The following is a 25,203-nucleotide window of genomic DNA, read 5'->3' on the forward strand; positions in this document are numbered from 1 at the left end:
CTGACTCTTTTAAGTAAACAAGTCAAACCCAAACGAGGCTTGGTTCGGTTCGCAAGCTTGCAAACCAGCTCGTTTACTTAAACCCAATGTCAAGAGCCTAGACTCGGGACCAAAGGAAGCCGAAACCTTTCCATCTCCAGTCACCATCTTTAGGATATGCGGGTTTTTGACTTTGAGCATATCTTGGAGAAATTGGAAGTATCACATACATTAAAGGAATTTCAATTCTATTAAAGGAAATTTTGAGTGAACCCTCTGTGTGAAGCTCAAGCTCATCTTAAAAAAAAAAAATAGTGGCCCGTGGTATTTTTGGGCACTGCGTAAGGCTGGGTTATAGAACCAGCCAACCCTCGGCAAGGAAGATGTTGGGTGCGCCAGCGGAGGTTGCACACCAGGCACCCTGTCGAGTCACACAAATTTTCAATAGACGTAAACTGGCATTTTTAGGAGCTATGTCCGCCAGATTTGCGCATCAACCTATTGCGTGCCGGCATTGACCTGTCGACGAAGCCAATTTCTTGGCACGGCCGATCCTCGACTGAGACAGGCACTGCATTGGTTGAGCGATGATCATGATTCGCAGATTTCCCTGTGCCTTGTCCATCATGTGTTCTTGGCTCTGCAACATGTTGGAACATAGCCAAGGCCGACACAGGGTGCACCGGCATCGATTACGTGGATGGCCGGTGTCAAGGTGGTGATGGAGGCCAGCGCAAGGCACTGCTCTCTAAGTGTGCCTACTGGAGGTTGAAGATGATCTCTAGCAGTAGAAACAAGAGAAAAAAGTATAGGATTCATATGAATGGAAGTAGGCTTTAAAATGACGAGTTGGTCTGGATTGGGTAGTATGGTCCTGGGTTAAGTACCTATGCATTCTGCTCCTAACAGGCCGGTCTTTTGGGTAGTATTGGTTAGGTGGTTAACATTTGGTATCAGAGCAGGCGCTACGTCACGAGTTCAAATCCCCGCAGTATGAGTCCTAAGCGGCTAGAGTCCTGAGTGGAGGGGGCGACCTAGCAAAAACTAGAGTGGGTCGTCGCTAGAGTGGGGCCACCGTGGTCATCAGCTCGTGAAGGTGGGTGTGATGTTATGGTCCTGGGTTAAGTACCTATGCCTTCCGCTCCTAACAGGCCGATCTTGTGGGTAGTATTAGCTAGGTGTTTAACATTGGGTTGGGTGCGACTCGAGCGAAGGCCTGACCAACTTGGAAATTCTAAAAAAAAATGTGGAGGGAAGGATTTGAATCCATGACATTAACTTAATTTTTTGGGAAATGACCTCTAGACCATCTCAGCTTGACTATTTTCATTGGACACCTTTTTTAATAGATATTTGAATAAATAAAAAATTAGTATATTTATTTTGTATGCCATTTCTATTTGATTCATATGAATTAAATAATTTTACATGCATATATGAATATATAAATGCATATTTATGATAATATTTATCTTATGAAATTTTTTATTTAGGTTTTAATGCATACTTAATTTTATATGCATATTTTTGGTTGGCCTAAATATAAGGAATTAATAATTGGTATCAATTTTAGTCAATTATTTTGGTGTCATATTTTTGTTTATATTTGAATAATTGAGTAATAGCCACCTCATTCTTAATTGTGAAAATTGTCTAGTGACATTAAGTTTAGTCACAAAAAGTTAATGACATAAAAATTATGATTAACCATAGATATATAATAATTTAACTCCATAGGGTAAAAATTATATTTAAGTGATTAATCAAAAAGGGAAAGAAATATTTTATAAAAAAAATTATAGTTGCTCGTATGCTTAGAAAATTTCTTTACAGACAAATTTTGATCCCATCATAAAGTGTGATAAATCATTTATATGTTATAATATAAGCCCACAGGAAATATTATAATGATATGTTGATTTATTTATTTGAATTTATTTACATGGGTAAATATTCGATATTTGGTTTCATTGCATGTTTTACTAAGTTTGTTGTTTATTTTGTAATTATTCAAACTTTATATGTTTCAAATTGTGAGTCCTCCTATATTATTCTTTTGAATGGAGACAATTATACTGATTGGAATGAAAAAATTCTCCTGTCATTGGAGTACATGGACTTTGACTTGGCATTCGAGTGGATAAACCTCCAAACCCACAAAATCAAGTACCCAAATTGATACATATATTTTATACAAAAATTTAAATATAGGTTAGAACTCGAACTCGTCTATAACTCGAGTTCGAGTTTGGAGTATTTAAATCAAACTCAGTTCGAATATATGTAGGTTCAAACTCAACTCGAATAGATGCCACCCTCTCTTAAAATCCCTTATATCTTTTCGTGTTCTTTGATGATTAATTCATCTTCAAGTGATAGGGAGAAGGTGAGTTATGACTGTTTCCTTCTATTTTCTGGATGCCCCATTCTGTTGGTGACTCACCCTGGATTTCACCGGGAGCAATTTAGTTCCGAAATTGGAAGCCAGTAATAATTGGAGAACCTCGTATGATCATATCAAATTATTTCAATGATATCCTCCAAGGCTTGGAAGATGTGCTTGAAAAAAGGTTCACGGTGACAAAGAGAACTTATCCAACATGATTAAATTAACCAGTTCATGATTATTCCCTCTCTTAGACCGAGGATTTTGGGCTCTCTTTTCCACTAAAGCTGAATCGAGTTTATCTCTTTGGCCCCACTTCGATAAAACACAAAAAAAAAAAAAAAAAAAAAAAAGAAATTACTCTATTTTTTCATTGAAAAAATGGGTGCAAATAATTTGAGACCCACCACAAGTTAGAGAAAATCTGTCCTTTCTTAGCCATTTTGTGTTGTTTATATGTCACTTAGACATGACCTTTTGCTTAACTCCACTTAGCTTGACCACCATCCAATACTGCCTTTTTCAATTATGTAAGTAGGCCATGGTCTTTGGACTTCATGACAAAAATTAGTACAAAAGTTGGGGTAGATAAGTTAACAAGCTTTTTGTTCAATAAGCTCATGCAGTCAAAGATAGATGCTCAAACACTAAAACAAGTTTCCTTTTGGTTAATGGGCAATGCCTGCTGACATGAACTAGGGTTTATGAAGAATCTGTTGGATGGGGAAGGTGCAGGCAAAGGCTTCTCAATTCCTATAATTATTAGTGCCAAGAATGAATTACAGGTGAGTAGAGTTGTGAGTGACATCAAATCACATTTTATGGCCATTACAGCCAAGAACTGGAGAAGTATAAAAATTCGAGGACGTGCAGGGTTGACCTGTTTTAGTTTAACTTGTTTTCATCTTTTAAAAGGTTTGCACGTACATTGACTGAGAACATATTTCATGGGTGGCCACTCACTCGTCTAATGGTCACTCCACAATTAATATAAGAGTAAATCGGCACTTTCCACTGGCATCTTCGATGAATGAAAAAAAAAAAAATTGCAGGAAAGGTATCACTGACTCCAGCAAGGTTCGAGTGGATAATCTGCGAAAGCAAAAAGGTTTTGGCATTGAGAATAAAAATTACAGTAGACCCAGAGCTTTTTCATCTTTCAGGACCTAAAGCAATGCTCGATCTCACCAATGTGCAATACACAAAGAAAATAGAACAGATTCGAGTGACTGATAAGCTCTAAAGCCGCCGACGAACAAAGCTCTGGATTATCTGAAGCTTCGATACACACTAGTCTTCGTACAGTTCACTGTCAACTGGCTGCATTTCAGTTGTTGTTGGGCTGCTGGCTGCCGGAAGCTCCCTTATAGCTGGTATCATTTCATGACGGAAAACCCATTTTTACTCCAGTGTTTTTATCTTCTTATTGAGGGCTCAGATAGTTCCGAGCTGTGCATCTGGGAAAAATCCGAAACCTATGTAGTAGGCTTAGAATGGTGCTGCGCGTCTGGTCCGCCGGGACTGACCCTTTTAGACTGGTAATAGTTAAAGGAATGGACAGGGTGGGTGCCCTTCGGCCACCCCTTGAGGAGTGCAGCTTTGGCATCTTCAAGAATTCGTTCGGCTTCAGTCATCTGCTTGCTATCGATCAGACGGCGAGACTCTGTTCCTAGGACCAAAGTGAGGGCCAGGACAAAACAGAGGAAAACTCTAAAGCTCGCCATTTCTCTTTCTTCTTCTTCGGATCCTTCAAAGTGGTGCAAGGGTGGAATGGGAGAGGGGGAGGCATCATGGTGAGATACCTCGACCCTTTATATAATGTGGAGCTCTGGCTTAAATTGGATTTAAAAGTCTTGGGTGGGCGCTAGGGATGGCGTGCTTGTCATATTCTACCCTTGATAACAGTTTTCTTCCTCTTAACGAACTCGACCATTACAAATGAAAAGTCTTTCCAGTGTCTCAAAATAAAAATAACTTTGAAGTCTGTCTTTCTCGTCTCTTGTTTTTATCCACCAGCGACGAAGGATCTGCTCGATGGGTGATTGGATGTACCGTCAGAGGTATCTCTTTGTCATGCTGTAAAGCTAGCATGGTGAGATTGGCTTAGGGAATGGCTCAGCCTTGCGCGGAAAGGGCACCCGACCTCTTTCTCTCTCTCTCTTTTCTCCTTCCCTTTTTCTTTCCATCGCTATTGGCCTTCCTGCACTCATCCCGTTTTCCAATCGCAGCAACATTAACTAGTTTCATTCCTTTCACAAGCGACGACTTTCTTTTTCTACGTGGGCATCTTGTTTGGATTTGAACGCTGTGAATGAGATCAGAGAAGGGGAATCCAATGAGAAGCCCAGTGAACACTAAGATCAATTTCGTGGATAGGGATTATCCGATTTCAGTCGTCAACTCCCAAGTGCTTGTCTTCCTACGAAGATCGCATTAACTAGTTTAAGGATCTCCTTTTCTCTGTTTCCTTTCACTGTAGATTCCTGATCAACACGGTGACTCTGCAGCTGATGTTATGGGTCGAACAGGCGAGTAGATTAACTTCAACTGGTAAAAGTGGAAATCCATTTATGATTACCTTGGAGCAAGACGCCATGGCTGACATGGGATCCTCAAATGAATTCAGTTCTTTGTGAATCAGTTTGGACTTTTGGATAGGCCGAGGAAGCAACACGAAGACGTACACTTTAGCTGTTTTTCTTTCTTTCTTCTTCTTTTTTTTCTTTTTTTGGTTCTAGCAGTGAGCAGTGTCACCGACTCACCGACGAAGGAGAGAGACACTTAAAAACAGGTTAAGTAGAGGATGGAAGATAGAATCAGAGCACTCAAACTTGACTTGGCCAAACGACGACCTTATCGTTAGTGACTGAGGAATTCAATAGTGATTCCAACTAAAAATTGTTCTTCTTAAACGACCTTATCGTTAGGTACACTGGATTTCACCAACCGACTTACCGGCTTAAGTTCCATACAAGAACACCTGCTTTTCTGCTGTGTCTGCATTCTGTCAACTTTTGAAGAAAGTCAGAGCTTTATAGGTCAAATTTTATTTAATTAAACACCGTGACCGTCCGCATTAACGTGTCCAGCAAGTGCATGGAGCATCCAACGCCTGCAACCAGACTCTGATTGCATGAATGATGTCAACAGTTCGGGGATGAAAGGAGTTCCTCTTCTCTCCTTAATCCTCCGCTGTTCTCTGCTTACAGAAACGAAAGTATTATCTTCAAATCCATTATCAGTTAATGCATTGCCATCAGCCAAATCATCCGGCGTTGGTGCAGTCTTTGCACTTTAAAACTACTTTTTTTTTGAGTTTTTTTTTCTTTCTTGCAGGAATTCATCATGAACTAGTTTGACATGTCATTTACTGCATCCTCCAAAAAGAAAATTCATTTGTATTGCCAGCACATAATTCCTACAAAGACTGACATCCAATTTCAAAGAATAGTCAGGACATTGTAGCCTCCTATCAGCAGCACACCCATGAGAACGGGCAGATACATAAAAGGTAAATTGCAGAAGGGAAGAGTTTTTACAATGAAAGCAACCACAAGCTGGAAGAATGATGTAGTTAGTGAGAGCCAGTATAACCGAATCCAAGAATCAATCAGGTAGAAGAGGTAACCGAGTGATGCAGTCTGAATGGCTTGTCTGATCCAGGTTGCTATCGTCACTTGTGCTGACAGTTTTGTATACAGATGTAGTTTGTTGTAAGCTCGCATGAAGAGGAAGGATGCAGAGTCGCATTTTCGGTTCTTCGCCAACTTTGGTGAATTCTAGGTGATATTTTTTAACAAGATCTATCTGAACAGACATGATGTGAGATGGTCTCGGTAGTAGCTCCACTGTCTCCCCTTTAGGAATCACAACCTGTTCAATGGCTAATCTAGCCTCCTGCCAAACCAAGTTACTGGTTTACGAATCATGCGCAACTATAATGATAGGGATTAAGTAGAATATCCAAATTTAGAACACACATATAGCTTAAACATCTGAGGCAAACTCATTTGGCAAATCCCTGACATTTCAAAAATCTCCCTGTAAAACAATGAAATTTTGAAAGAAAAGAGAATACAAAAAGGTTTCAGGATCACAAAAAAATTAGGTTTGTCAAATCCCCAGTCAGCATGAATAAACACATAAAAAAAAAGTTATAGAAAACAAGTAAATAAATACAAAAGGCACTAGATGAATGTAGATAGTGCTCATCCCTCTAAAAGTTTATTTTCATCTTCAAGAGAAGCACAGACATCAACTAATAAGATTTCAAAACAGTCCCCAGCCAAGTTCACCATGAATACATTAAAAGAGAAGTAGCACCTCTAATGCATCGATTTTCTCCAGTGATGTTTTATCATCTTCAACTTCACAAGCCTTGGAGCCATCACCATGTTTGTTCATAAATGCCCTTATGGCTTTCCTAATCTGCAACAATGAGCTTGTCTGCAAGAACACAAATGACGTTCAGTTTTGTGTAGTGATATTCAAGGTGATTGCGAAACTAAGAAGAAAGCTATGCACAACTTAATACCTTGGTTGTATAAACAGGTATCCCACGAGACTTGGCGATGGTTTGAATTTGCAAATTCTTCTTTAGCTTGGACTGCAAGGCGAGCAACCCATCTGCTTTGCTAATATTATCTGTTAGCCTGATTGCACCATCCATTCCAAGCTGGTTGATCACTTGCATTACACTTGTCTCGAGGATCTAAATAACTGTGCAACCTTAAGTTCCAAACTGGGAAATGTTTGTGCATCATTATCTACTTTGGTATACAATGACTAGTGTAACAGACAAGTGTAACAGACACATCCTAATCCATAATATTTGGATTAAAGGCTCTGCTGGACAACTAATTTGAGTAATTCATCACTTGAACATCTTCAAGTTCAAATATGTTAAAACATAGATGTAAATAGTAGAAGTGACATTAAGCACATAAAGGTTTTGATGGCAGCGCTAAAGGAAACCTCGGAGAGGCAGGGGGTGGGGGAGCCATCAGCGATTCAAAGGGTAACATCCTCTTTATTTGCTCTAGTCCCTTTTGTGGAAAGATGTAATTTTTTTATTTTTTCCTCTCTTTACACTGTTTTAGGGAAGTAATTACTTTTAAACCATGTAATGCAGCTTCGTAATTTTTACAACTTTCTTACTATAAAAGAACATCGGGTTGAGGAGTTCGGGTAAGATTTTCTCTCCTCGTTCTCTCTCTCTCTCTCTCTCTATCCTATCTGAAACCCTAAGTTCTATGAGAACTTAGAATACTCTTCTCTTCTTCTCCTCCCATTCTTCTCATCCTTTCTCTTTTCCATCTTCATGGTATCAAAGCAGGAATTCTAGAGAACTGAAAGTGTTGAGGTGTTTCTCATTTCAGGTTGTCATACCTCATGAGAGAAGGTTAGAGTCCGCCATTGGTGCCAGATAGTCTCTAAAGCTACCCAGTTTTCTCTCTTTTACCTCAGCCCATGTCAGGTTGATGGGCTGCAGAGCCTTATCACTTCTTAGTTGCTTGTATGCCCAAGCCAGATTGTTTATGACAGATGTTCTTTTCGCTGCAACGTTGATGCATGCTTTAGTTTATCTTTACGAGATTCATTCTGTTGCTTGAGTGTAGCTTCTCCTTGAATTTTTCGTCTGAGGTTCATTGTGACCAACTCTCATAGCCTGGCTTAGGCTCTTTATCATCTAAGCCTCATACTCCTCGTGGTCTATGCCCCAAGTCCTTGTTATCTTTGATTGTTAAAGCTCCCTCATGGTCTCTTCAGTTGTCTTACTTAAGAGTCCTTATGGCTGAGAGTGGTGAAGCTATCACTCCAGCTAGTGGATCCAACAAGTTGTCTAATGAGAGATGGGCAGACCAGTCCGCTTACCCATGTGAAACTTGAGGGCAAGAACAATTTAATGTGGGCCCAGGTCATTGAGATTTTTGTTAGGGCCAGGAAGGAGAAATTTATCAATGACAACCTCCAAACGCTTCCTTTGAAGCATGGAAATCTGATAATTTTCTAGTCATGCCTTCGCTGTTAAACAGTATGGAACCCCCCATTAATAGTCAAGTGATTTTTCTGTGAAACAGCTAGAGATATTTGGATGTCACATCAAAAACATTTTTCAGAAGAACAGAATAGGTCAAGTACATGACTTGTATACTTGTTATTTTAATATTCAAAGGGCTGAGAAATAGGTTTTTAAATATTTGAGAAAATCGCACTGCATCTGGCAGGAAATTGTTCATTATCATCCTCTAATTCTTGATGAGGATGAACTTGAGCTTCAAGGAGAAGAACTTAAAAGTCACTAGAGGACCAAATTTGAATTAATCAGGGCTCAGATTCTAGCGAGTACAGATAACCCATTGTTTGAAGATTCTAGCAAGTACAGAAAAGCCATTGTTTGAAAGTGCAGATTCTCAGAGTTATGATGGCCAAACCTTCGGTTCCTACTTCCATTAATAAATCAGAAACTTCAGCTCTAAACACTAAAAACTCTACTCAATCCAATTTAAATTCAGCTACAAATGGTTGCTACAAAATAAAGGTCGGAATCAGGGGGAGGCGGAGGTAATAGAATAGAGGTTGTGGACAGAGACAGTGCATACATTGTAGCTGCAGCAATCATCAATTTGGGAAGTGTTGGGAGAAGTTTGGAAGGCCTCCTATGGCTAACCAAGTTACACAAGAGAGTGATGCCATTAATGTTACACCTAAGCCAGACTTAAAGATAATTAGTAAAGATGAGCTGACTCAGCTTGTTCAGTAAGTGGAGCAAGCTTCAGTCACTCCTATTTAAATACACGTAAAGGGGTATTTTGATCATTTGCTGTCCCTCATAGGATAGTAGAAGGTTGATTTTATATGAAAGCATTTATGGTTCAATTTTCATTTTATTCCAAGTTGTATTTAGAGAATTATAAAGGTTTATGTGTAGAAGGGTATTACTGTAATTTGATGTTCTTTACAAAAAAAGGGTCAATTCCTGAACCCTAATGAGTGCTTACTCTCTGACAATCTTTGCTATCTTTCTCGTGCACTTCTCTTTTCTCTTTCCTATCATTATTTTTTTACACAGTATCAGAGCTCTGATCCGATTGTTGCAAGGACCAACCTTCTTTTCCTCCTCTTGACTTCTCCAGAAAAGGGAAATTTCAAGATTTTCTGCTAATTAAAGTTAAAAGTCAGATTTTACCTTTCTTCCTTATTTCATAACCCTAGGGTTAATGGTGTGTGCTGTCAATAGAACAGCTTTAAGAAATTTAGAAGGGTCGTTTGGGAGTTTTTTTTTCCCAATCTTGTGCCTGCGCAGGTCTTCCAGACCTGCATATTGCTTACATCAACTTCTGAGTTGACATCAACCTGATGTAGCTTTCCCCTTAGCTTACATCCTATCATTTTTTTTTTTTACAAAATAGTTGCAGTACAGTGCCTTCAATTGTGCATCTGGTGCCCTAATTTTTCAGTCGTGTGTGAGGGCCACTTCCTATACGCAGGTGTTTACAATGTATTTTGGTGAATTCTTGGTGCCGGTTGGTGTGTTAGTGTATTCCAGCATTCATGGTGTAAGCATACAGATGCGTTTTGATGCGTTTTGGTAGTAAACAATAGCTGATTTTATTGACATTATTACACCAGTCAAGGAGTCTAATTCAGAGGATAAGAATACTATTGTAATTACCACAAAGAAGTTGAATGGATAGAATTATTTAAACTGGTCAAGGTCCGTGCGGATTTATATTAAGGCTAAGAAGAAGATGAAATACTTAAGGGATAATCTTCCTAACCAGATGACTGATGATTAAGAGATAGAAACTGAGTTAGTATGGGTGACATCTATGTACAAGAGCTAGGATTTCCTACAAAAAAAAAAGCTATGAAGATGTACCGTGATAACGAGCTGCAATTTTCATTGACAACAACCCAATGTTCCATGAACAGACTAACAATGCAAAAGTCAACTGACATTTTGTTCATGATATTATAATGAGGAGAGTTGTGGGTAGGGGTGGCATCAAACTGAGCCAGTTCCCGAGCGGCTCGAGCTCGGCTCGATTCGATTCGATTTATCTCCTTTGAGTTAATGAACCGAGCTCGACCGAACCATAGTTCGGTTCGAAAGCTCACAAGCCAGCTCATTAACTTAACGAGGGCTCGGGACCGGGACTAAGAGTCGTCTTCTCCGATTTCTTCCTCCCCTCGTTTGTCGTTGCCGATCTTTATCTCCTCCGAGCCCCTCCCGTACACTGTTGTGGCAGCCTCCATCGTTGTCGGCCGGCTACGTCGCAGACTCCCTTACCCCGCGTCGTCTCAGTAGCCACTACCTTCGCCGCTACTTCCGTCGCTGCCGCCGCCTCCGTTGCAGCCGTCAGCCCCGACGACAACTCCTCGCCGGTGCCGCTAGACCCCCCCTACCCCCGCATCGTCTCAACAAAAAACTAGAGACCTAAGTTAGGGGAAAAATAATTGTCCCCCCCTACGCATGCAAAGACATCGTGCAATTTTGCACATGCTACCTTCGCTTGTGCGAGATGACAAGCTCGTGACAAAAAAAATTGTTTCTTGAACTCCGACTGTCTCTTCCTCATGGCTCTTGAAGAGACTCAAATTGTTTGAGGTACTCTCTTAATGTTAACTCCACTCAAGTTTTTCAGAAGAACAGATTGGTAGTATTTCAGAATTGTTGCTGTATGAAACCATGCTCCGAAGAAAAAACAAAAATGGGCATACGATTAAGTCATCCAAAACCATTTTTCTTAAATTTTTCTCTATCTCCATGATCTGGTTTTCCAGTCCTTGAATCAGAACAATCTGATTGAGTACAAATGGACAAAACTAGTGTTGCTTTTCAAAGGAATGTTTTTGTGTTTGATTATTGAATAAAGTTTATGCATAATTATGCAGCTTTTATGAATAATTTTATGCATAGTGTATCAATAATTTTATGCAAGGTTAATATACAGAGGTTATGTCCAATTTTAAGTAGAGGTTATGCCCAATTTTATGTAAAATTTATGCATAATTTTATAAACAATTTATTTGACTTATATTTTATTGAAAATTTTAAATGTAGATTGGAGCTCGAACTCGGTTAAAATTATTGGGCTCGAGCTCAATTACAATTTTAGGCTCGAGGCTAGGCTCGGCTCGGCTCGGCTTGAGCTCGAGCTCGAAATATTTAAATCAAGCTCGGCTCGAGCTCGAGTTCAAAATATTTAAATCAAGCTCGCTCGAACATAGGCAAGTTCAGGCTCGGCTCGGCTCAATGCCCACCCTAGCTGTGGGCACTTTGTCAAATCTGCGGATTAGCTTGATGATATTTTTACTAAAGCTTTAGGTAAGCAAGAATTGTGGATTTTTGTAACACCATGGGGTTTCTTGTTATATATGTTCCAGCTTGAGTAGAGTGTTGAAATACATGTGTAAGAAAATTTGATTAGGGGTATTTTGGTAATTTTACCTATGTAATACCTACTCCTAGTAGAGGGACAGCATGGTAGGAAGTGAGTCTATAAGTCTGCTTAATTTTGTTTCACTTTGTTGGTTTAATGTTGAGTGTACTATAAACTTGTGTACTAAGGAGCATTCTTGTCTTTTTGTCCCTTCTTTCACTTAAGCAATATAAAAACCTGTTAGGGATCCAGTTCTACTCGTAAGATGTGAACCTCTCATGCTGCTCTCTTATTCTCTTCTTTCTCTCTTCTCCTCTTCTTTCTCCTTCCCTTTATTACTTCAATTTCTTGTTTTTCTACAACATGTATAGGGGTATTTTGGTTATTCACTATGGTAGTTTGTCCCTCATAGGATAGTAGTAAATTGGTTTTATGTTACAGTTTTTGTTGTTAAAATTTTCCTTTCATTCCGAGTTGTATTTGGAGAGTTCTAAAGGTTTAAGTGTAGAGGGGCATTATTGTAATTTGTTCTTTTCAATTAAGTGAATATTATATACAGAAAGGGGTCAATTTCTGACCCTCAAAGAGTGCTTACTCTCGATCTTCTCTATCTCGTGCACTTCTCTTTTCTACTCTCCCCCTCTGTTCTGTTTTCTTCTATTATATTTTTACAACTCCATTGTGCGAAGTCTTTTTCATAGATCCATGAAGCTTCAAACTGAAATGGAGGTGGACCCCATGAGTCAGGCTGACTCTCAATAAGGATGGGAGTGTGATCTGAAACAAGGGCTGGGCAGAATCTTGCTGAGAATAAGATCACGTGGTTTAAACAATCTTGTGGAGATAAGAATCTGTCGCGTTTTAATAGCACAAGATTAGCATGCCCACTTGTCCATGTGATTCAAGTACCAAACATTGGAATGTCAATCAGATTATTATTCTCAATGAGGTCCAAAAGATCCTCATTGCCAGGGCAACTCATCCTGAACTACAGGATATTTCCCCATCATACCTTAAGACGTTGAAATCCCCACCAATCAGCCGGGAAGAGGCCATGCTGAATGAGTTGGGTAAACTTGTCCGACAACTCAGATCTTTGGTGGTCCCTATGAGGACCATAGACGGACGCCACAGCCTAAACAAGGTTATCACTCTTTGACCGGAATTGAACTGCAGCTGTGCCTTGAGCTGAAGGAGTCAATTTTTTTAAGTTGACTTGGAACCCAAATGATTAAGGTATCTCCTGCTCAGCCAGATGATTCCAGTCACTCTTAACACTAGAACCAAACTCCTATTAATACTCAAGTTAATTCATACTCACATGACTCAACATTGATGATCATTAGAAGTGGCATATCGATGACAAATGACTTCAGAAAAATCAGCATCTAGATCTGATTTTCTGAACTTACAGTAGAGAAAACTAGTAAAGGTATTCAATACCAATTATCCATATATGATTACCATGAGCAAAAATAAATGCTCATGCAACGGTAGAGCTTTTTATATTCTTCATTCCCAATACAATCTCAGGCACAGATTGGGACTAAGGTGGTACTTTGACCAATTTCAGATTGATACTTAAATGTTCATGAGATTTTACTTTCAATTTTATATTAAAAGAAAGAGGAAGTATGAAATTTTCATAACATTTATTTTCAGTAAGACAGAATAACAAAATGCAAACTCATTTTGCTTAATCCCTGAATGATAGAACTTATAAAAGCCAGAAAGGAAGACAAGCATTCAAGAGGCCCCTCCAACATAATTGAGACAAGGCTATAATAGCAATGAATGATAAAACTTACCCCATAAACATATAAACTGCCAGGTATCTGCTTTTCTTGAGAACTCTCCAACTCTTGTTCAGTAATCTTAGAACCAAATTCAACATAATTACTTGTGCTATCGTTTTTTACTGGGACATTTCCAGTTAGGAACTCATCTTGCATTTTAGAGGAGATATCACTAGATGACTCTAGGACAACAATGTTTGATTCCGTGCTCCCCATAGCATTCATCTTACGAACTTCATAATTTGAGGAATGACCTATGTTCAAGATAATAATGCCACAAGAGAAAATGATTATGGGAACATAACACCACATGGAGTGAATTTTGAGTTTTACACAGCAAACAGAAAAGGTGAGGAGGTTTAACCTGAAAGAAGAGCATCAACTGTTGCCTCAAGTCTACAATGAACTCGTAGTTCAATCTTGGATATGATTTCAACAGCACAGGTGAATGTAGAAGGTCCTTTCCTCTCCAACACAGTCTTCTGGCCTCCCCTCCTGCTAGCCTCTTCATCCCCTAGGGTAACACTCTTAAAAACCACAAAACCTAATATTACTCATGCACAGCAGTTGCCCCCATTCTATAATGAACTCCATAGATAGTGTAGAACAGCTGTAAGATATGAATGCACCAAAAAGCGTGCAGATTTCGATGAAAAGCAAAAGGCTACCATTGCAGAGAGAGTGCAATGGAGATAAAACAACATACTGGAAAAGGTGACTTCATTTTGAAATGCCACATTTACATAAATAAGCCAATAAGACAATGTTCTTTGAGCAAAAGATAGACTTATTCACTTTCTTTGTGCACTTTTAATTTCCTAAATGCAGATGACCCAATTATCCTACCTGAACCCCTCCAACAAGCATCTCCAGAGAAGGATTGGCTATTAGATTCTCAATTGTTACACCGTGAGCAGTGGCAACGAGCTGAATACCTCGTTGAGCTATTGTACTTGCAGCCATTGCTTCAAGTTTTGTCCCGATTTCATCAATCACAATTGCTTGGGGCATATGATTTTCCACTGCTTCAATCAATACCTGTGACAATAAAGAATGAGCATGTGAATTAAGAACAAAACAATATCTGTACTTCAAAATTTTAATTCATCATTTTTCCATTGGAAAACACCTGGGAACAGGTGTAAATGCATTTTTATGGTGTAAATGCATTTTTGATACTTCAAGTGCATGCACCTCAAAAGACAAACCTTATGCTGCATATCTGAAACAGGAACTTGCATTCTCCGGGCCCCACCAATTCCCTCATGTGGTATATCTCCATCACCACCGATTTCATTTGATGTGTCAACAATCATTACTCGTTTCCTGTAGTCATCCGCAAGCATCCGAGCTATTTCCCTGCAGAAGTAATTAGCATTTTCAGATTCTAATTCGAGATAGTGAATGGGGAGTGAATAGATAACACCCTCTGACATTCTGAATCCATCAAATGAAAACAAAGAACCTAATAATTGTAGTCTTTCCAACCCCAGGAGGTCCAATAAGCAAAATAGAATCGCCATCCTTAACCAAATCACGTAACAAATTAGCACTTCCAGATATTGCACGACCAACACGACAGGTTAAACCTATAATGACACCCCTGCGGTTTCTAATTGCACTAATACGGTGAAGTGTTCGACTAATGCCAGCACGATTGTCAGAAGCAAAATCTCCAACCTGCAAATGAAGGGGATGTTATACACATTTCTTCTTGCAGTGGTTGTAGAAGCAGCAATGCTTAAAGGACAAAGATCAAATAATTCAACTGAACATTTGACATTCAAAACTATATGACATTCATGGATGATCTTCTTGATTAAAGTCAGATAAAGTGATTTACGACAAAGAAGATGATCCCAAGTTAAAGAGTGCACTTATGGCAGATATCTTCCTAGTAAGGTCATCTATTTTCTCTCGAGAGTGTGGTTTTTTATGTAAGTGTGCAAACAAAATATTTAATGGAGAGGATGGAAACAACTTTTCTTTTATGAATGATAATATCCTACCAATTTATCTAGAGAATTTGTTAAGATAGAGCCTAATTTCATCGCAAAATTACTAGCTACTTAAGAGGCTTATTGCTCAACCTTATAAACCAACAATTTTTCTTAACTCTTATCTATATGAGACTATTTCTATTGTTGGATTAAGCCCAATTTCATCCCAAAAGGAAGGGGAGAAGACTCCCCTTCATATGTCTTTTTTTATTTTTATTTTAAAATTTTAGATAAGGTCATTTGGGTTAACTATTAACAGAAACTCGGTTGTAGAGTTGCTACCTTCCAGGTTCAAACAAGTTTTGCCGCTTGGAAAGCTATACCATGCCGATTTTGTGGAATAGCATACCATTTCTTTCTCAAATTCTCTTGAGTTGGTGCTAATGTCGGACCAATTGGGGTTGTTGTGTGAAGCTTGCCTGCGACAAAATTGTACCTAGCTTTCGACTTTGAGATTTTTCCCACTCAACTCAATTACACACAATGGGCTTGGCAACACACACAAAGCACAAACTATGCTCAACCTTATAAACTGTATACATTCTGCTTCGATACTATTATTGAATTAAACCAGGTTCCAACCTAAAATAACATGCTCAATCTTATGAACCAACAATACTTCTTAAGACTTAACAATGTTGGACTATTCCCACTCAACAGAATTTATTCTCTAGTAAGCCTATTTTTTCTAGAGAAAATAGTTTATGTGAATGAGATGGCATGATATCGTCGTGTCTCAAACTTTGATTTGAATTAAAAGGATTTGTGTTCGTAAGATTTTCTCTGTCCTTTCCATACGCCTATCCTAACAAAAAAAAGCAGATTTTTAGGCATAAAAAGCATAACGCCAATATGATCTGGCCTAGCCTAGAAAAAAGGAATTTATTGTCCAGGATCAAAACATTTCCAAGGTCGCAGCACACAAAGTGCCGGTCCTCAAAGGCCAAAAACAAAATCACCTGTGCAGTAGCGTGCTCGAGCTCCTTGAAGGAAATAGGTAAATCCGACAGAAAGAAATCTCCAGATGGGAAACGAGCCAACGGCTTTCGGCCCAAGTCCAAAACAATTTCAATCAACTGGTGCAGCTCTGGGTGCTGACCCACCTTCCTACGCATTTCTTTGGGTAAAAGATCCAACAGCCGTCCCAACTCATCGTCTGTTAACGAAGCAGAAAGGGAAGTGGCAAATTTGCAGGATAGTCTGTGCCGGAATTTCGAATTTACAGATGAGTACAGATTCGGATAGGGCCACTGGTGCAGGTCAGACGAAAGAGACCAGAAGCGGAGGATTTGGAGTTTACGTGCACAACACACTGGCTCGAGCAAAAATTGATCACTTGGAAGGCAGTTGGGAGCAGCTGGCCTGGGCAGCCGCAAGGATACAAAGGATGGGAGTAACCTTTCTGGGTGTTCAATGCAGAAGCAAGAGAGTGAGGAAAGCAGGTGGCTTCCTTGTGTTGGCGATAAAATGTGCATGGATGCGCTGATGAGTGTTCGTGGAAGGACTTCGTGAGCTTCGTCAAAAGCTCCAAGCAATAAGCTTTTCTCTCCGACCGCTCACTGGCCGCTGTTTCTGTTCCTAGTTCTCCTGTTGATCTTTTCTTTTACTCTTAAAAAAAAAAAAATTAAAATTTCCTTATGGAGGACATATTTTCGGAGTTTGACATATTTCATCTATGCATATCAATATTTTAAACTTGTTAAGGACCTTTTAAAGGTGTTTTAGTTCTATTAATATTATATTTATATTTAGTTGTTCAATTGTTCTATCATATAATACTGACTCTATGACTTTTTATCGTAAAAGTCATGTAAGACTCTTCCATATCTCAAAAAATACAGTTCAAAATCACAAATAATTTGTTGTTCAAGAAATTAGACTCGGAGAGTTTTAAATTGATACCTTATTTGTCATAAAAAAAATTCATTCTTGAATCTTTTATAACCTCTTGACTTTCTTTGTTCTATAGCTTGACTTGTCGACTCCAATAAGAATATCTCATTAAATATAAATCAGATTGATATGAAATTTTATCCTTCTGAAACTAGACTTCGATACCTTTCAGCTAAGTATAACTCATATTCATAAATATACTTATTTTGAGAGAGAAATCTGATAGATTTTGAATCTTTAATCTGACCTAACTAAGTACTCTTTCTTCTTTCGCCAGCATGACAATTGACTTTTTGAAATCAATATCTCCCACTAGAAAACTCAGATTAAAAATTGGTTTAGTTAAGAAAATAGACTTGTATATATATATATATATATATATATATATATATATATATCTTTTGAAATATAAAACTCTATATAAAGTCTCCTTCTTAATGGTATAAAAAACCTCAAAATTTTAAGCTTTTTGCTTTTGCTCGAATCTCTCTTGCAATTAGACCTTTATTGCTAAAAGATATCTCCATAAATATATAATTTTTTATATTTTGTGGCTCGCCTCAAGGCCCGCCTAGTTGCAAAGTGGTACACTCGATGCTATCGAGTAGATTATGACGAAACTTTCTCCCCAGTGGCTAAGTAAAAACAAAGTACAGAGTTATGACCCACACAATCTGTAGCGTCTATGGATAAAATCCTTTCTCACTTAGTTGGGGTTCAATAAAAGAGACTTTATGGAATTATATTGTAACAACCAGACAACCATTCATATTGTTTCAAATCCGGTCTTTCATAAGATAACAAAATATATTGAAATAGATTATCATTTTATACGAGAGAAATTTCAAACTGGTATTTTATCTCTCACAACATTTTTCACTTAAAAGATAGATAGCAAAAATTCTTACGAAACCAGTAACATCCAAAATTCAAATTACTATATACAACAAGCTGAGTATCTGCTATGTTTTCTCTCCCCTTATTTTTAAGTTTTTTTGACTAATTAGTGAAAAACTTGTACAATGCTCTCTTCTTGTTTGTAGGAACTGAGGCAGCCTGAGAATCACCAGAACTGAAAAATCCCCCGCCATTTTCAAGGGCTGACTCTGTAACTTCTTCCTGTTTCGGAGATGAAGTTTCACCTCAGCCTCAGCTGCAAAGCGGAAGCATTAGAAGCAAAATCTCTCAAGGATTCGCCTGAGTCTCCTGCTCGTACTTAACATGTTCAGGCCTTTTCCCTTCACTGCAGACAATCGGCACGACATACAAAATTACTGATTTTCGTCATCCTCTATAGGAGCCGGCATTAATCTCTCCTGAACCGATGGTTTCTCCAGACAAAAAAACATTGCTTCAATCGGAACACCCTTGTCTCCGGCAATCAAGGTTCGGTTTGTGCAGGCATGAAGAGAAACGAGGAGGAGAAAGGAAAAACAATCGAAGCAGCAAGAGAAAGAAATGATGGAACCAACGAGCAAACGAAACCAAATTACAAAACTGAGAACAATCACGAATAGTTAGAATCAGCAAATGAAAAGCAAACCTGGGAGAAAGAGTGAAAGAAGCAAGCAGAGAGGGAGACTGATCAAAGATCGAACTTTAACAGAAGCGAAAGAAAGATCAAAGCAGCAGAACAGAGTCTGAACTACCTAGTTTTGTGGGGATTGGGATAAATAATCGAATTAGGAATAGATTCAATTCATTAGAAATTTAAGATCAAGTATAAACATAAAACTTTAAAATTTTCAACGGATAATGAGAAACATAAAAATTTCCACTGTTCTCAATGATAAAATTAAAGAGTTACGCATAAGCTGAAATTCTACATGGCTACATGTCTTTAAGATGTTAATCTCTGGTAATAAGTAGCTAAGTGCTGAAATTTCAGCAGAAACATGAGATACGCTGGATTGATTTAAACTCGAGCACTACATTACAACTTTTGCCAATGCCATTTCAGAGCAGATAACCTGTGATCAAATTTCTAATCAAAAGCTGATTATCGACATGATATGAATCCATATACAAGTATTAGTATGACCTACAATCGTATCGCCTTCATTTATTTATATTTATGTAACTGCTGAGATCCTCTATTCATCGAATGAAACAACCGGATCTGTTCCCAGCAATCGAAATTATCTGAATTCCTTCCTTAGCGACACTCTGCAAGACCGAGGCAACTCGTTTCTGTGATTCAGAATCCGCCGCTTTCTCCAATTGCCCGTCGGAGCCGCGCTATCCTTATCCGGGTCACGACAAGAGAAGAAAAACTCACTTGTGCGAATCAAACTGATGTCCAAGACGGTGTCAGAGCAAGAACCGAGCACTGAAACGTCTTCGATGGAGGACTGCAAACGATTTGTGATATCTTCGAGAGGCATTCTCAACCTTTTCTTTGGCTTGGTAAATCGACAAGTTGGAGAGAGAGGGCTCCTTTTAATCGCAAAGAAAGGAGGGATATTTTCTTTGTTTGGATGGTGACTGTGAGGAATAAGCTCCATTGTCAGGGGGAACGAAGACAGGTAGAATGCTAAGGATGGAGGCTTATTGGGAGTTTGGGAGGTATCGGGAGTATTTGTAATGGAAGTTCTGGAGGGGAGTTTGATTTTTTCAGTTTATTTGGTTTTGCTGTTTGGATTTGATAAAAGGAGGGAGAAACAGTCAGGTTTTGAAATCTGAAATTGTTGGGAGGGACTGCAGAGAATCTTTCATTTTTAGGAGGACGAAGGAGAGGTCAAACGAGGGAGATTTTGAAATTGGAAGCCAATAAAATGTCAAAAAGCTAGTTTCCTGGCGCGGAGCCGCGCGCAGTGCCTTGGATTAGAAAAACAAAAACAGATCTAACTCGCGCGTTCTCCCAAACCAAAATGAGAAGAGGCAAATCACGGACGCCAATTTTTCAGAGCGCGCCAATAGTCTCGAGTCGACCGGGCCACATGCCCAACCGCATGAGCCACCTGTGAGCGGCAATAAATCAGAACTCCATCCTCCATTTGGACAAGTCAACCATAATAAAAAGCCTGTGTTTAGTTCAATTTATATTTATAATTAATAAAATCTTTATTATAAAACATGGATTAGAGGTTTGATCCGGGTCCAAAAAACCTAAAAAAAAATAAAAAATTACTTGGTGTCTAGACCATAATCCTCTAGTTGGTGTCTCATCCATAGAAGTTATGCACAACATCTTCCAATAGTGTATCTATTTAGCCTCGATAGTAGATAGAACAACCAAATGTTACTCCTTGGAAAACCAAGAAATAAACATATTTGTAAGTAATTGACCAGTACCACTTGCACTCTTTTCTATCAATTTTGCATGCGGCAAAATAGTTATCAAAGCAACCAACTAGATCTATGATAGAGGAGTCAGAGTACCAAAGTCCAAGTTTAGAGTTCCAAATAGTTATAGGAGAAGGAGGGGGACTTACTAGAGGTGAATCAAACTAAATAGGTGATTGGTCAATTAATGGAGTTGAATTGTTTGATATGGCTTCTGGTTGTGACTCATCATGAGATTGAAAGATTTACTAATCTAGTGTCGCAAATGGTCGAGCGGAACCATGCAAATTTTGAAAAAACTAGGAGAAGATCAAGATAAGACTACCTTCAAAATAAGAATCTGAATTGCATACAAGGGTGACATCATTAGTCTTAGGATAATATAAGCCATCGCTTAGATTTCCCCTTAGATATATGAAAATTATTTTTATAGTAATTACTTTAAATTCCTTTTGGATCTTTATTGAAACCTAGCACATAAACATACAACACATTGTATGTTTGGTCTTCTTGCTGTCAATTAGAAAAAACTTCCAATCATCCCTCACATCTACTTTGATCAACACTTTTTCTTGTCTCATGTTTGCACCATTTGATAGATGAGCTCATTCTTCTGTCTTCTATGTTATACTTAATAGCTCCTTAATGTATTTTGCTTGAGATATGTAAATTTCTTTCTAAAATTATTTTATTTGTAGGTCTAGAAAGAAGTTTAGTTCACCCATCATACTCATCTGAAATTCACTTTTACATTAAGTCTTAGAATTACTTCAAAAGAATTTGTTTGTAGACTGAAAAACTATATCCTTGACACAAATCTACACAACTAGAATATCTTCTCTTCTATTAAACAAGGTGGTGTCTACCTTTCCTCTAGACAGTTCATGATCAATAAAAAATTGACTCAACTAAGCTTTGGGTGCTTTTTTTAGATCATTCACGCTTTTTTTAGTTTAACTACATGATTTTGCTGGGTGTTGTCCTCAAATCCTAGAGGTTGGGCCACATAAACTTTTCCTTCTATTATTCCATTTAGGAAAGCTGATTTCACATCCATTTGATATAGAGTGCAATCCTTGAAGCAAGCATATGCTAGAAGGATTCCAATGACTTCTATTCTAGCCATTGGGGCAAAGGTTTGATCATAATCAATTCCCTCTTTTTGAGAGTATCCTTGTAAAACTAGTCTTGCTTTGTTCCTATCCACCTTTCTAGCTTCATGTAGATTTGGTGTCGATTACATTGTGCCCTTCAGGCAATTGGATTAAATCCCATACTTTACTTCTAGTAAACTAGTTCAGCTCTTCTGACATTGCCTCTAGCTAGTAAACATCCTTCAAGGCTTCATTTAGGGTTTCGGGTACAATTTTTGAAATGAAAGCTTAATTCATTTCTTTTTGCAATTGTCCTTTGCTCAACCATTTTCCATCAAACCCACCAATGATTAGTTCAAGTATTTCTAGGATTTAGGTAGATATTGGGTGACTTCTACTCTAGAGGTGGTCATTGGTTGATCGTGGTGATCTTGTTTATCTTCCTCATTTCTTTCTAAATCTAGCTTATGACGTTTTTGTTTTTTTTCTTTTTTTGCACCTCCTGTGCATCTTCCTCATCATCATTGTTGTCTTTTATATTATTTGGTTTTCTACGATCATTTTCATCAAATTTGACATTGATGGACTCCTCTATTGTTTGGATTCTTCAACTTAATACCTATAAGCTTTTCTCTTGGTGAAGTACCAATGATGAATATATTGCTGATTTCTAGGGCCTTCTTCAGATAATAATAACAAGGGATTAAGACAATAGAGAAGAGGAAGAAGAGCTCTAGCTCATGGAGAGTTTAGGAAGAGAAACCAAGGGAGAGAAAGAAGAGAGAAAAAGGGGAGACAAAAAGGGAACAGAATTTGTGCTTAAAAGGTGTTATTTTCAGGACATCATAATATTAAGACCTTCCATTGAAGAGGGCAGGTAAAACAGTAATCCCGTTAAGCTTTTCGTCAAAGTAGCTTGCAGGGGAAATGGAACAAAACATTTTAATGCTCGAAAGAATCTTCGTTGTGTATTTAATAATTCCAGAACGTTTTCTTAAGAAATGTCTGTCAAAGCTTTTGCGCTTTGAATCAATCTCAAGTGATGATGCCATCTACATTGCTGTGATTTGTCGAATCCAAAAGAGTGGAAAAGGAGAAAAGAGTAGAGTCCTCTTATTCTTTTACCTAGTTGTCATCAAGATTCAGGACCTTTGCACTTTCATAAATGGCATGAACGAGCATTTGTTCTCAAAACGAAGACAACCCAGAAGAGAAAATAAATTGGATATCAGCATTTAAAAGTTTTAGAAGAAAGGAGAGGAGGAAATGGCATTTTTTGATCTTTTAAGAAAAGTAGCATGTGGGAATTCGTGTTTTCGACGTAAGAACTACGCCTAAGATATATAACTTGAAAGACTACCTGATTCACTACCCGAATTCATTGATTTTTCTCCAAGTTTTAATCTTAGAACTGATCCGATCAACCCGTCGTTGTTATGATAGGGGCAGTGGAAGCAGTGAGGTCTGGTTTAGAGGGTTTTACCGGCCAAATTCATTATAATTGTCAGCTTTCTTTGATTTGAAACACTAAAAAAAAAAAAAAGGGTTTCCGCATGCATGCATGAAGTAAGATCACATAAATATGAACATACAAACATGTGCAAATCTCTTGGCATCGAAGCCAGCCAGCCCTCTTCTTCCTCTTCCTGATGACAACCCTCTTCTTCTGGCTTCAAATGAAAGTTTCTTTAAGGTCAAAGCTCTTTCGCATAAGCAACCAACACCAAAAAAGCAAACCCACGAAAGGATCCTGAAGGAGTGAGAATCGCACCTCCGCGCACTTGCCTAATGGCGTGTCCACCATTCTCAACTCCAACATTTTTTTCCCATTCCTCGCCTCCTTTCTCTCCCCAGCCCTTATAAACGTCGAATCCATGGCCAAGAATGTTATGTATTCTTCCCGCTTCTCTTATGGCTATGCCAGCAAAAGGGAAAAAACACATTGTTCTCCCTTCCCTTACCTATCTGAACACCACTCTTCTCATCTTCATCACCTTGTCCATTCCAGTTCTTCTCCTCCACGGTCCTCCTCATTCCATTTCTATATGCGATGCATCATCTTCCTGGAGCGGCAATAGACTGTGGTCAGGCGACCTCCGCAGAGTGGATTTCCCCTGGAACCGCCTGCTATTTGACCCTCAACCCCCACCCATCACCCTCAAAATTGCAGTTTTCTCTAGAAAATGGCCTTTGAGTTCTGCCCCTGGTGGCATGGAGCGTCACGCACTCACACTCTACAGCGTACTCGCCCAGCGTGGCCACCGGATTCACGTCTACACCTCTGCTCCTCCCTCCGGCTCCCCCACACCTAATACAAGCACGGACGCATTCCCGAACGTCCATTTCCTCGACAAGTCGCCGGGTAAGTGGGACTACCACCATGCATGGGCTAGCTTTGAGGCAGAGAACAAAAGCGATCCGTTCGACGTGGTGCACTCGGAGAGCGTCGCTCTTCCTCACTGGTTGGCCCGTTCCGTGCCAAACCTCGCCGTCTCCTGGCATGGCATTGCTTTAGAGGCCCTCCAGTCCAAGATCTACCAAGAGTTAGCGCGTAAGCCGGATGAACCCAAGTCTCCCTCCTGGAATGATACAGTAATACCCAAGATTTTAACCGAAATCCGTTTTTTTCATAGCTACGCTCAACACGTCGCCATTAGTGACAGCAGCGGGGAGATGCTGAGGGATGTATACCAGATCCCAAAGGCAAGAGTACATGTCATCCTCAATGGCATCGATGACGAGGCCTTTCAACCAGACGAGAGACTCGGCCGGGAATTTCGAGCTCACTACGGCGTGCCAGACAACGCCAGTCTGGTTGTGGGCGTCTCCGGAAGGTTGGTCAAAGAAAAGGGCCATCCCTTGCTATACGAAGCCTTCTCCAAGCTCATCTCAAAGCACCCTGGAGTGTATTTGATTGTGGCCGGAGCTGGACCCTGGGAGAAGCGATACAGTGAGCTTGGGCCTCAGGTTTTGTCGTTGGGCGCGCTGCCTCCCGACAAGCTCAGAGCTTTCTACAATTCTCTCGATGTGTTCGTTAATCCAACGCTGAGAACGCAGGGTCTTGATCTGACGCTGATGGAAGCGATGATGTGTGGGAAGCCCATTCTGGCTACAGGGTTTCCCAGCATCAAAGGGAGCATCATTGTGGACGATGAATTTGGTCACACTTTTGCTCCAAACGTAGAATCCTTGCTGGAGGCGCTGCAAGTGGTCGTAGAGGAAGGGCCGAAGAGGTTGGCTGTAAGAGGGAGAGCGTGCCAGAAGTACGCCTCTGCCATGTTTACTGCACCTAAGATGGCATCTGCGTATGAGAGGCTGTTCCTGTGCATGAAGAAGGAGGAGTTCTGTAGGCTCCCCTTGTTAGCTGCTGAAGATCCAACATAA

General features: G+C 39.3%; 2 protein-coding genes across 2 annotated transcripts; one reads left to right on the forward strand and one right to left on the reverse strand.

Moving 5' to 3' along the window:
• Positions 1-5,731: 5,731 nt before the first annotated feature.
• Positions 5,732-17,101, reverse strand: LOC137951096 (protein SEEDLING PLASTID DEVELOPMENT 1-like). Its single transcript, XM_068797686.1, has 9 exons — positions 16,507-17,101; positions 15,013-15,227; positions 14,756-14,906; positions 14,394-14,585; positions 13,912-14,074; positions 13,560-13,801; positions 6,900-7,076; positions 6,689-6,811; positions 5,732-6,262 (listed from the first exon to the last, which is right to left on the reverse strand). The coding sequence occupies exons 1-9, from the start codon at positions 17,020-17,022 to the stop codon at positions 5,972-5,974; spliced, it is 2,070 nt and encodes a 689-aa protein (XP_068653787.1). The 5' UTR covers positions 17,023-17,101; the 3' UTR covers positions 5,732-5,971.
• Positions 17,102-23,736: 6,635 nt separating this feature from the next.
• On the forward strand, positions 23,737-25,203 carry LOC137948794 (uncharacterized). The gene has a single exon (XM_068794968.1). The coding sequence runs from the start codon at positions 23,737-23,739 to the stop codon at positions 25,201-25,203; it is 1,467 nt and encodes a 488-aa protein (XP_068651069.1).

Source organism: Aristolochia californica, unplaced genomic scaffold, assembly GCF_029961685.1.
Source record: "Aristolochia californica isolate CCGP_79_NKW_82.1479 unplaced genomic scaffold, dmAriCali1.0.hap1 SCAF_1, whole genome shotgun sequence".
In the NCBI taxonomy this organism is placed as follows: domain Eukaryota; kingdom Viridiplantae; phylum Streptophyta; class Magnoliopsida; order Piperales; family Aristolochiaceae; genus Aristolochia; species Aristolochia californica.

Coding starts and splice junctions, on each gene's coding strand:
- LOC137951096 (XM_068797686.1), bottom strand. CDS start 17,022: ATGCACATTTTATCGCCAACACAAGGAAGCCACCTGCTTTCCTCACTC. Junction 13,802..13,911: donor AGTTGATGCTCTTCTTTCAG/GTTAAACCTCCT, acceptor TCTTGAACATAG/GTCATTCCTCAAATTATGAA. Junction 6,812..6,899: donor TACCTGTTTATACAACCAAG/GTATTAAGTTGT, acceptor GTGTTCTTGCAG/ACAAGCTCATTGTTGCAGAT.
- LOC137948794 (XM_068794968.1), top strand. CDS start 23,737: ATGCCAGCAAAAGGGAAAAAACACATTGTTCTCCCTTCCCTTACCTAT.